This window comes from Mus caroli, unplaced genomic scaffold, assembly GCF_978045245.1.
Source record: "Mus caroli unplaced genomic scaffold, Mus_caroli_1 scaffold_4, whole genome shotgun sequence".
NCBI classification, from domain to species: domain Eukaryota; kingdom Metazoa; phylum Chordata; class Mammalia; order Rodentia; family Muridae; genus Mus; species Mus caroli.
In genome coordinates this window covers 40,826,980-40,839,959 of record NW_028227259.1, presented here as the reverse complement: position 1 = coordinate 40,839,959, position 12,980 = coordinate 40,826,980, and the positions used below count along the sequence as shown (strand labels likewise).

The following is a 12,980-nucleotide window of genomic DNA, read 5'->3' as shown; positions in this document are numbered from 1 at the left end:
TCTTTCCCTCTCAGCTCACAGCTACCCTGCAGAGACACTACCACCCACACTTCCCAGGTCAGGAAACTCAGGCTCAAAGAAGTTCAGTCAGTCAGTCATCCCTCCTGCATGCAAGGAAAACTGAAAGGCAGAGCCAGGTCTTGAGCGCAAGTCAGCCTGTCTTCCAACCCAAATCCCTCTGAATATCCTCTTTGCTCTATTCTCTTGGGTCAGGTTCTGAAGAGGTGAAGTTTGGAAGGCCTGGGTCTGCAGGAAAAAGCCCTTTTACCAGTTGGGGTATCTCCACCTACTGCCAGTCCTTGACTATGCACTAAAGGCCCCTCCTGTCCCAGCAAAGTCACTCCTGGGTGATCTTGTCCCAGGCTGCTCCCCATAGCCAAATGGTCTGAGTTATCACCTGGCTTTTGGGACTGTATTCTCCAAATAGCCAATGTCATTCATGCTCCAGTTCCTGTTCTGCCTAGATTGCAGCTCCCATTCATCTGAGGAGAAAGACCACCTCCCAGACAGCTTCTAGTCACCTGGCTTCTGGTAAGCAGGGCACAGACTCCCTGCATTGGAACTCTAAGGCAGAGTTCCCAAGGCTTCTGGGCCTTGTCACCTGAAGCTGACAGGCAAGAGATCACATGCTCAGACCTCATGGCCCTCAGCAATGTCACTACATCTGCTCACCCAAAGCAGATGGCTTTAATGGATGGATGGATGGATAGATGGATGGATGGGTGGATGGATAGATAGATGGATGGGCAGATCAGTGGGTGGATGGATGGATGGACTGATGGATGGACTGATGGATGGATGGGTGGATAGATAGATGGATGGGCAGATCAATGGGTGGATGGATGGATGGACTGATGGATGGATGGGTGGATAGGTAGATGGATGGGCAGATCAATGGGTGGATGGATAGATGGACTGATGGATGGACTGATGGATGGATGGGTGGATAGATAGATGGATGGGCAGATCAATGGGTGGATGGATGGATGGATGGATAGATGGATGGATGGGCAGATCAATGGGTGAATGGATGGATGGGTAGATGTGTGTGGAGTTTTAACTTAGTGTGGGTTTTATTCTGGCATTTTCACACATCATTCGTTCTTGTTGATCCTCCCCATTCCTCAGAACAGCCCCCTGATTCCTTGTCACAGGAATTCTGTTATCCCCCCTTTCTCTCTTCCTCCCACTTAAAGATCTCTTCCCCTCAAAGGACTCTAAGTCAGCCAGCCATAGACACCTGCTTATCCACGTTCCTTCCTGCTCTATTCACAGTAGCCAGGAAGTGGAGCATCTCCTACAGGTGCATGGATAAGGACAATGTGGTGCATCTACACTGTGGAATAGCTGTCAGCCTTAAAGGAAACCGAAATCCTGACACGTGCAGGAAAACGGACGGAACTAGAGATATTTATGTTAAACAAAGTAACTCAGAAAACAAACGTTACAGGTTTTTCTCACATGAAGATCATGTGTGTGTGTGTGTGTTGGGGGGGTATTAGGAAGAAGACCATGAGAGGGGAAAGGAAGTGCCACTTTCAATAGGAATCTTCCCAGCTCCAAGCTTTTGCTTGAGCCGACCTTCCACCTACCTGACAAGCTTTGCCTATTTCTGTCTCCTCTAGGAAGCCCTCCTAACTGCTCCATTGAGCTCAATCATGAGTTTTGATGACACCTTGAGTTTAGCTCCTAGCCTCCTCATTTTCTGCTGTGACCTGTTCTAGGTTACCTCATCTCTGATCCTTGATGTTCTTTCTCTGTGAAGCAGTGGGGACGGGAACCTAATATAAACAGCAGGCAGTCCCTTATTTAATCCATTCAACCCCTTGATACCTCAGGGTGGGGCAGGGTGAGGTGACAGTGTTCCTGCCTCAAGTCATAAGCTGAAGTCCAGACAGCTGCAAAGTAGCAGACCTGGGATGTCGGTCTAGGCCCACCTCACTCTGACACTTGCCTTCCCACATTATTACTGTATTTTAGGGTCACTGCTTCTACCCACCGTGGTGGCAGACAGAAGAGTCAGTGGGAAGAGACCAGTAATAGTCTCAAAGCTGCAGCTGCGGAGAACTGGGTGGGAGGACAGGGCTGCTGGGGCTGCATATGGTTGTCCTAGTTCATACCCCATTGGTCAAAGCAGCCCTCCATAGCCTTCCACAGCCCTCCACCATCTTCCCAGGACTTGGGTCCCCTTTGTATGGGCTTGAAGTGAACTCTCTCTCTCTCTCTCTCTCTCTCTCTCTCTCTCTCTCTCTCTGAGTAGGGCTTGGTCATTGAGCGCTTAGGAAGGAGACCTCTCCTCATTGGTGGCTTCGGGCTGATGGCCCTATTCTTTGGGACCCTCACCGCAACACTGACCCTGCAGGTAAGATATTGTGCCTGTCATGTTTTAAGGGGATCAGTGGGTAGCTGCCTCAGCTGTCATCACTTTGGTCTTGTGGGTTCGTCCTCTCAACAGACCCCTCCTGTGAGGCATCTCTCCCATGGAGCCTCACCTCCAGAGCCCTGAGGGGCATTGGCGATGGGCCCTGAAACTTGGAATAAGAAAGGGCCCTGCTACTGTCACAGATGACCTGTGTTGTGGAAGGGACTCCTCCCTTCCCTGCTCCTCAGTTTACCTATCTTTGGAGTGGGGGATTATGTTAAATGCCCCTATGGTGCCCCCTCTAGTTCTCACCTCCTGGTAAAGGGAGCTGGGTACTGTGTGTCAGGTGACTTCTCAGTAACCCCTCTGTCACCTGGATCCCTCATGCTAGAGTCCTGGCTTTTCTACTTACTGTGCTCTGGCTCCTTCTGGACTCTAACTCTACAAGGGAAAGTCATCCCTGTATCCTGGGATGCTGTGAGGAGCTGCTGAAAGCATGTGGGGGGAGTGATGCAGGACTGTGTGTTTACACCTATAGGTGCCTATATTTACACAGGGGAGCAATTACACCCGCTTGCCTTGAGAAACTCAGATTGTCTCCTTTGAAAAACTTAATATTTTATTTTATGCATGTGGATGTTCTCCCGACATGTGTGCCTGCACACCACACGTGTGACTGGTGCCCATGGAGGACAGATTCTCTAGAACTGGAGTTATAGATGGTTGTGAGCCACCATGTGAGTGCCGGGAAGTGAACTTGGGTCCTCTGCAAGAGCAGCAGGGGCTCCTAACCACTGAGCCATCTCTCCAGCCCCAGATTACCTCCTTTTATGGAGGGAAAGTCAGAATCATAAATACAAGTGATCAAGTTTCACAGCTGGATAAAGGCAGAGGTGGACTGGATCCCAGGGTCTTTATTACAGGCCCATAGCTTTCCTTCTGATCCCTACCCTTCTCAGGGCAGCCTGCACTCATGGAGTACCTATGGGTGTCTCAAGCCAGCAGTGCTGGTAAGTTTGGGCATTTTTTCTTTTCAGGAATAAATCTTGACATTGAAAGTTGGGCATCTTGGTCATCTGTCAGCATCAACATGCTAACATTCCAAACAGTTCTAGAAAGAGGCAAAGGTAGTGTGGTGATGTCAGAAGCCAAGTCCTTCTGGCTCTTCCATGGGAGACGGTGTGTTGCCTGAGCTTGTATTTTCCTGTATCCAGGTATATAGTTGTCCTGAGCTGGATGGCTTGGCTGTGTCCTTGGTCATCTGAGGTTTTGAGAGAAAATAATGGAAGCTGCTCTGGAATCGGTCTTTCTTCTGCTTCAAACATCCCCTCAGTCTAAGTCCCACCCAACAGGACCTCAGAGCTCTCTCAAGACCTGCCTATAGATGAGTGACAGGAACCCCAGACACATTCCATAAATGAGTTAGTGCCCCACACTCTTGGGATGGCAGGAGTGTGAGTGTGGTGCTTTACACAGGAGGAGTGGTACTGAGTGAAGTGTGATGGTGTTTGCCTGAACATTTGCTCCAATCGATGCCTTCCTTTCGAGCGGTGGTTCTCAGGGTCATGATCTCTTGGAGAGTTGAATGACTCTTTCACAGAGCTCGCCTAAGACCATCGGAAAATGCAGATATTTACATTATGATTCCTAACAGTAGTTATGAAGTAATTTTAAGTAATATGAAATAATTTTATGGTTGGGGTCACCCCAACATGACGAACTGTATTCAAGGGTCACGGCGTGAGGAATTGAGAATGACTGCTTTCGAGCATTTGGTTTGCTGGGAACTGTACACTTATTTACACTCCCTGCTTACTGGTGACTATGGAATTCTGCCGGCATCATCTCCTTGCAACCCACATCAGAGAGCAGAATGGCCAAGTGGTTGCCTGTTTGCAGCGACTGGGGCTCAGGGATAGGAATTGGCCTGTCACACAAATGAAGTCAGGAAAATGCAAAACCACAGGTTCCCTGGCCATCCCACAGCTTCTCACCTGTTCATGTCCTTCTGCAGGACCAAGCTCCCTGGGTCCCTTACCTCAGCATTGTGTGCATCTTGGCCATCATTGCCTCGTTCTGCAGCGGTCCAGGTAGGATACCCTCCCTCATGGTGCCTGGCCTGGGAAGTGGGGAGAAGGGGTAGATATCTCCTTGTCCAGTGTGAAACTTAGGCCCTAGGAAGAAGCAAAACCTAATGGGGGAAAGGGTGTGGCCCTGCTTGCCCTTAGGACTTACCAAAGTGCAGTGGGCTACCTTCATTCTGTTCCCAGAAGGCAGGTACAGGCTAATGCACAGACCTGCTGATGGTAATGTCTGAGAGCCCAAAAATGATGAACCCAGGATGCCATATGCCAGGCTCAGGAATGGCTTGTGAGGAATCAAAGGTAATCAAGCTACATCCATGCCTTGGAGAAGTCGAGGGTGACCTGGGAAGTTCACTGATGGCAGGGATTCATGTGTCACAGCACTCTCTATGAACCCGAGAGAACAAACTCCCTCCGGGATCCTGGCAGCTCTGGAGAAGAGCACTATCAATAAGTAGCTGGGGAGCGTTCTGGCTGCAGACCTGGCCCGCATCCACCACCTTGCATGGTACCTGTTAACTGTGGAGCCACAATTAGTGGAACTTTAATTAATGCAGTTCCACTGTTTCCTAGCCATTCATCCACTGGGAAGGTCTGTTCTTCTTGTAGTACCTCAGTTTCCCTCTCTGTAGGATGGAGTTTTCTTCATGGTCTTGCCATTTTCTGGTTTTGTATCTGTGTCATGCTAGAGACTCTATAAGACTGATGCTGAGAGGAAGGATTAGGACAGCATCCAATGTGGCAGCACACTCTCTCCCTGATACGACTTCATAACCTTTTTTTTTTTTTTTTTTTTTTTGGTTTTCTGTATGTTGATGAAAAGACTGAATTGTGGAACAGGGCTTCAGTTAGTCATGTATTGCCTAGTGTGCAAGATGGCCCCAGCATCTCCTAAACCAGTCATGGTGACATTTGCTTATTTGATTTCTAGCAAAAGAAATGGAGTTAAACCTGTGTTATTTGTCGTTGATTTTGAAGGGGAGTCATGTTGGTTCCCATTTGTGATTGGCGGATGGAAAGCTTTTGTCCTCATCCAGAGTTTTAGGGAACTCTGATAAGATGACAGAGGAGATCTTGTAATGATCAAGGAAGCACCAGTTCACCACACACACACACACACACACACACACACACACACACACACACACACCTTGAAGGCAAGGTGTTCAGAACAGCTGGAGGACAAAGGGAACACTGTGCTGGCTTCACTAGATTTGTGTCAACTTGACACAAACTAGAGTCATTTTGGAAAAGGGAAATGCCCCTTACCACATTGACCTGTGGACAAGCTTGTAGTATGTTTTCTAGATTGGTGATGGATGTGGGAAGGCCTAGTTTACTGTGGGCATTGCTTCCCATGGGCTGCTGGTCCTGAGAGCTATAAGAAAGCAGGCTGAGCAAGCCACGAGTTAGCAAGCCAGTAAACAGTACCTGCATAGCCTCTGAACCAGTTCCTGCCTCCAGGTTACTTCCCTGACTTCTCTGAGTGATAGAGCTGTAAGCTAAAATAAAAACACATCACTCCCCAAACTGCTTTCGGTCACAGTGTTTTACTTCAGCTAAGACTTAGCTAAGACAGGTACCTATCAGTCAGGGCAGTGAGCTATCAGGATACACGCTGCATACTGCAGCGACCTATAGACCTGGGGACCTAATCGTGTTTCCTAATATTGATGACCAACAACCGCTCCTCACCTCTCCTGTGATCTTTCCCCAGCTATCCGCTGATATTAGACCAGATGCCCCCACTAGCAGCTTTGAACATATAGGATGCTCTCTTACCTTCCTGCTCACCAGTTCAATCCTGAGGTGCAATCAGCATGTTGAATAGAGAAAAGGACAGGCCATTTTCCCCATTTGATCTGCCCTCCCTATGCTAGGGACAGAAAATCGATTACAGGTGAGCCTCCAGATTCTTTCCCAATGAACTTTATTCTCAATTTATAGACTAAGAGAAAAGCAATTCAGGTTGATTAATTTCCTGAGTCACAGAGCTGAGAAAGAGCAGATTTGGACCTTCACCATCTTATCCTAAGACCCATGATTTAACGCCTTGGTATATATATATATATATATATATATATATATATATATATATATATACCAAGTATATATACCTATATACTTGGTATATATATACCCGGTTGGTGTGCGTTAACTGCTTGCTAAAACTTGAGTAGAATTAGGTACATTTTGAGATTGACCTACAAAGTTAAAAACTACTATGGTGGCTCTGGCTAAAGGAACTTGCCCCCAAGCCTAAAGATATGCACTGGATCCTAGGACCCACATGGTAGAAGGAGAGAACCAATCCCTCCCCAACACAACTTGTCCTCTCATCTCCACACATGTACCCACACTTATGTAAACAAATATAACTTTTTAAAATGACTCAGAGGGAAAGGGGCCTACCCAGAGATTTCTGGATCTGAGGAGGAAGCTCCCACGTGTTCCTCCTCAGGATGAGGTTCACGGCCATCTTCACCAATCTACCCTGCATGCATCTACACAGGACACAGTTTTGTCACTTGTGACAGATCTTCCCAGATGAAGGTGACCCTAAAGTCTGATGGTTTCCATAGCAGCTTCCATCCGTTTCTGCTTCAGACATCGTCCCTGACTGGCCTTGGGCTTTAGCTCTTAAATCCAGACCCTAAGTCAAAGCACTTGATGTTGACGAGAAAACTTTTATGTTTTGGGGCATGAAATGCTCAGCTCTACGCTGGTATCTAGGGGGCCCCCTCCAGGGAAGTCACCTGCACCCTACAAGCACAGATTAACTTTTGGTCCTGATACTGCATCTCCAAACCCCTGGTGTTCACTTAGTGGCCATGCCTCCCCAGCAAACAATAATCTCAGCCACAAGGGGTTGAGGACCACAGTAAACCTCACATTTAAGGTTGCCAAGCCCAAGGACCAGGGAGATGACCTGTCTTAGGGAAATCCAGACTGTGAGAGCCTTGGCATCTGCCTAAGTCGCTGGGAAGAGCCCATCCTGGGAGGGGCTCTCTAGAAAAATAAGGAATGAGGGAGCTGAGAGATAAATGGTTGAGATTGCCCCTGGTGATAAAGAGAGGAGGGATATGTTTGGTGGATGTGAGGTGAGTTGTAGGGGAAGGAGGTGCCTCCACCCATGCTGAGGCATCCTTCCTCCTGAGGGACCAGCCACACGACTGTATAGTATAGAATAGAGTTTATTCAGGGCATGGAGGGGGAGCTAAGAGGGTAGTAGAGGTAGAGAAAGGAGAGAGAGAGAGAGAGAGAGAGAGAGAGAGAGAGAGAGAGAGAGAGAGAGAGAGAGAGAAGTTGAGGCTGGCCATGAGCACATGGAGGGAGAAGGGGGAAGGAGTGAGGGGACAGAGAGGAAGCAGGAAGGCAAGAGCAAGAGAGAGGGAGGAGGGAGCAAGAAGCCCCTTTTATAGTGGGTCAGGCATACCTGGCTGTTGCCAGGTAACAGTGGGGCGGAGATTAGACAAAATGCTAACACCCCCCCCATACACACACACACACACACACACACACACACACACACACACACACACACACACACACTCCAGTAGCCATTAAGGAAATGCCAAGAACCCAGGGACCCTCTGGAATAATCCTCCCAGGAGAACCCACCAGTTTGCTCCAGACAGCTTCTCTCCTGAGCAGTCAATTTAAGGAGACCTGACAGGGAGTTGAAATTAGACAGAGGGAAAGAAAAAACAAAGCAGCAGTTTCCTACTACATATTTCATGTGTGTGCACAGCCTCAAGGTGGCTCAGAGAATCTCATAAACAAGGCAGTTGAAAGCTTCACTTTGAAGGACAGTAAATCTCTCTACATCTCATTTCCAGTCTGAAGGTTGACATGAGGGCCTGACACCCAGAAAGAGAGGAGCCTTAGTGGGGAGGACAGAGGTACCCAGATGAGGATAGTGTTTTAAGCTGGGAATTAGGATGGAGGCAAGCAGTGAGAGGAAGGTGCTGGCCCAATAGGTTGTACCAGGTGCCTGCCTAGCACAAATCTGATCTGAAAAGAGGTCCCTTCTACTTATAATGCCCTGGCCCTGTGGAGCCTTTCCTGTAGGTAGAAGTTACCTGAGGGCTGGGTGAAGGAGTTACAGGAGCTCTCAAGCTATGCAAGCCAGAGTTTCACAGAGGACCCAGCATCCTAACTAAGCTCTTGCAGACCCCAGAGGAGAATCCGAGTAAGGGGATGGGAACAGAGGCAAGTGAAACAGGTAAAACAGAAGGCCCTCATCACATCTACAGAGAAGGAAGTGAAAAAGTCCTATTCCTGTCCTGGGGAAAACCTCGGGGAGTCAGACCTCACAGTAACCATTTTTCAAGGGGTTTCCAGGACAGAGAGGGACTAGGACTAATGGGTGCTTGTGTTTAGCGTTCTAGATCTGAACATTGCTGTTCTTATTCAGAGTGTCTGTGATGTCACTGTTGGTCAGGTCTGGGCTCTGAACCCTGCCCATGACACATGTGGTATACAGAGATAGATGAGAGGTACGTTTATAACATGAACCATCCTGGAATAAAATTCAAGTAGCAGCTTCAAGATCTCAAGTGTCTCATTTGGGGTTACAGACCAGAACAAGAGCCCTGGCCACTAAGTGAAGAGCCAACAGATATGAGTCTCCTTGTGCAATGGCTACTGTACAAACAGCCCCAGATATTCCTGCCTGCTAAAAACTGAACAAGTGTAAGAACAAATGAGAGAAAAACAGAGAAGGGGGAAGAGAGGGAGAGACAGACAGACTGACTTCTATGCATGCCTTTGGCCTTCTCACAGCTGAACTACCCAGCTTAGATGAGACTCAAGTCCCCTGGGGAGCTAGAAAATTATGTCCAAAGCAGAGTGACAAAGAAAATTAATTTCTAGTTTTCATGACTAAGCAGGAATTATTGGGTAGAGAAAAAAATAGGTACAATTATACTCATGCAACTAGAGCCATAAACTGAGACACATCCTGATACTAAGCCAGTGTGTGGTCATGATTCTTGAGAGTCAAATCCAGGTAATACAAAATTATCTGTCATTGCCAAGGGCATATCAGTGAATTTATATGGAGGTTAAGGTTACCTCTGGATTCATTAGCATGTGTTATTAATAGTAGCCCCCCTTCTAGAAGTGGAAATCCAGTCTCATGCCCATAACCACACAGGGACTTATAAGAAGGTCCCTGTGACATGAGCCTTCTGAATCCTGCTTATGAACACTAAGACACAACCTAAATCTATAGCTGCTCCTGAGCCTGATAGGAGATGGCCTCCCCCGCCACCACCCCACAAACCCTAGGCATGGCAGTCAAATGCACTTAAAAGGCCATTTTGTGAATGATCTCCTCTCTAATCTGAGGGTAAGGCCAGAGGACTCAGCAAGAGACAGAAGCCCCAGGACCAGCCACAGTGGGAAGAAGTCCCATTCCCAAGGCCACCCAGACATGTGGGGAAACATGTGTAGCTTCCCCCCTGGAGGGAAGCTGTGTAGTGATGCAGAGTGGAAACATGTGTAGCTTCCCCCCTGGAGGGAAGCTGTGTAGTGATGCAGAGTGGCTGCCATGAAGGAGCTGTCACCCTCCAAACCAAGGGGCGCCTGCCCTGAAGTCAGAGGCTTGTCAATGGGCTTCTCCAATATGGGATATCTCAGCGACCAACTGGAAGACAGTCGCCATATTCTCAGAGCATAGGAACCCGGATCAGGGAATGACAGGACAGCAGAGGGACTTGGGGACAGGTGGGTGAGAAAGGAAACTAGCTCAAGGAAGCTAGCTCAAACCATTGTTCTAGTCTTGTTTCCATTGCCTTGATAAAATACCCTGCCAATAGCACCTTTGAATGAGAACCGTTTATCTAGCTTACAATTTCAGGTGAAATTCCAGCATTGTAGGGGAGTTAAGGCAGGACCTTGAAGCAGGTAGTCACATCTACAATCAAGAGCAGAGAGACATGAGTGCATTCATGCTTGCCAGTGCTCAGCACCTCTCTAAACATATGCAACCTACAGTGCCCTGTCTGTCTAGAAAGTGGCACTGCCCCACCACTGGCAGGTCTTCCCACCTGAATTAATGTGCTCAAGAGAATCCCCCACAGACAAGCTCACAGCGAACATGGGCTAGGAAATCCCTTGTTAAGTCTCCTCCTAAGTTGTTCTAGAAGTTGACAATTAAACTGACCAGCACAGTAATTTACCACCTTCCTATTGTTCAAAAATTACTTGAGACACCCAACTTAGAATCAGAGAGGGGTTTCTTGGGCTCATAGTTTGGGAGATGCTGAGCTGACTTAGGGTTTTATTATTGTGAGGAGACACCATGGCCAAAGCAACTCTTATAAAGAAAAACATTGGGGCTTCCTTCATGGCAGGAATCATGGTGGCATAGGCAGACATGGTGGTGGGGAGGTAGTTGAGAGATCTACCACCATCCTCAGACCCCTGAGGCTTGAGAATGGCACCTCCACACTTCTGGAAGTCGCTAGGCAACCAGCCCAGCTACTTCCCTGAGTCTGGATGCATCCAGATAGCATCACTAGAGCTGCCCAGCTCCAGCCATGCTGCTAAAACTCCCTCCTTCTATCATCTCAGACAACCTAGAGGCATGGCTTCTTTATCTCCATTAGTTTGGAGCCCTGAGGGGCTCCTCAAGTCAGCTCAGTCCTAGGTTCATGTTTATTTAGTAGGATGTTAAGTTACTCCTACCAGATACTTAACATGCGTAATATCACAGTCCTGAATTCTATGGATGCCAGGCCTATTATGTGCCAGAAGGCCACAGTCAGAAGGACTGAGCAGAAAGAGGTTGTTCACCTCTGGGCAAATGGAAAGTGAGGTGGGACAGCCTGATACTATGTATGTAACCTTCCAGACACATTCCCAGGGACCTATATCCTCCAGTGTCTTACCTTCTAACCTCCTAAAGTTTACACACACACACACACACACACACACACACACTCAGAGAGAGAGAGAGAGAGAGAGAGAGAGAGAGAGAGAGAGAGAGAGAGAGAGAGAGAGAATACTACCATTTGGGGGATCAATTATTCAACACATGAATTCTGTAGGAAGCGTTCCATATTTAAACCATAGTGTGTTCCTCACTCATGGTGGATTGAATGACATCCACCAAGATTCATGTTTGCTTGGATCTTTGGGATGCAACCTTGCCTGGAAATAAAACTGTTAGTGAACAGTTAGTTAAGGTTCTTGAAGGATCAGCAAGGCTCTGTCCAATCCCAAGCTTCCAGCACCCAGGTCTGAGATGACAACTTCCTGTTTTGTGTCACCATGTTTGTCTTCATTTGTTATAGCAGGAACAGGGAAACTAATCTGTCCACTGTGGTGGCAGGAAAGCACTTTGTCACCCCAGGCAGCTGTAGGCACAGGGCAGGTGGGCTTTGGAAATGAAAGACTTGAACCATTCATTGTGACAGAGGCATGTGGACAAGCTGCTCAGTGAGGGTACAGCGCATGCTCCACTTGTCCAGGAAGACCAGGGAGCTTTCAAGGTTCTGATTAGCTTCCTGCAGTTGAGCACCTGCTCCACCAAGAGCATTGCCATGTGCATCCTAAGGACCACAACATCTCTGTAAAAGAGAATTTGTTTGTTTGGTGTTTTTGTTGTTATTGTTGTTGCTGCTGCTGTTTGTTTGTTTTGGTTGGTTGGTTTTTGAGACAGTGTTTTTCTGCATACCCTCCACTGTCCTGGAACTCACTCTATAGACCAAGCTGGCCTCGAACTCACAGATATCCACCTGATTCTGTTGCCCTTCTGAGTGGTGGGATCAAAGGTGGCCACCGCCACCACCTGAGTATGTCATCATCATCTTCTGCTCCTCTTCCTTTTCCCTCTCTTCCTCATTCTCCTCCTTCCTTTTCTCTAGGCTCCAGGAAGCCTTGGTTAGCCTGCCCTACATGCAGCACAGACGGGGCACAACCAGAATTTGCCTAACTCTAAGCCTGGTCTCCTCCCCTCCCTACCCCCATTCTCCCTTGAGTCTCTCCCTGCTCAGTTTTCCTTCTTATCTTTCCCCACAGCCTTGGGTAGAGTTAATTAGTGAGCTTGCTGACTGTAGGAACACATGGCTGTGTGCTTTAAGATTTTCTGCCAAGCTCACTTCTGAAAGGTTTGTCTTCAGAAGAAATCACAAGCGATCGCTCTTTAAAACACTTCTAAGTCCCAGTGGCTGAGCCTGGGTGATTGATCGGCCGAATGATTGGCTGATTGATTGCTTTTTTTTTCTTTTTCTTTCTTTCTTTTTTCTTTTTTTAGATAGTTTGCTAGTTGTCAGCTTCAATACGTCTGGAATTAACTAAAACCAAAGTGGCTGGATACACCACTAAGGATTTTTTTTTTTTAAATCAAATCATTTGAAGGGAAGATTCACTTCTAATCTGGATATTTTGAGGTGGGAAAATCCACTTTTAATCCAGGCCACACCTTCTGCTGGCAGACTATATATAGGACATGGAAGAAGGAAGCTTGCTATCTTTATCTGTTTGTTCTCACTCTCTCTGGCAAGTCTAAGTTTAAAGTCTACTTT

At 47.6% G+C, this 12,980-nt stretch overlaps 1 protein-coding gene across 7 annotated transcripts in view; it reads left to right on the top strand.

Moving 5' to 3' along the window:
• Positions 1–12,980, top strand: part of Slc2a9 (solute carrier family 2 member 9) — a 128,424-nt gene that overhangs the window by 92,675 nt on the left and 22,769 nt on the right. For all 7 annotated transcript variants that reach the window (XM_021162163.2, XM_029478108.1, XM_021162164.1 and 4 more), the window contains 2 exons: positions 2,261–2,362; positions 4,377–4,452. In XM_021162163.2, coding sequence (XP_021017822.1) covers positions 2,261–2,362; positions 4,377–4,452 — 178 coding nt within the window. The remainder of the gene's footprint in view (positions 1–2,260; positions 2,363–4,376; positions 4,453–12,980) is intronic.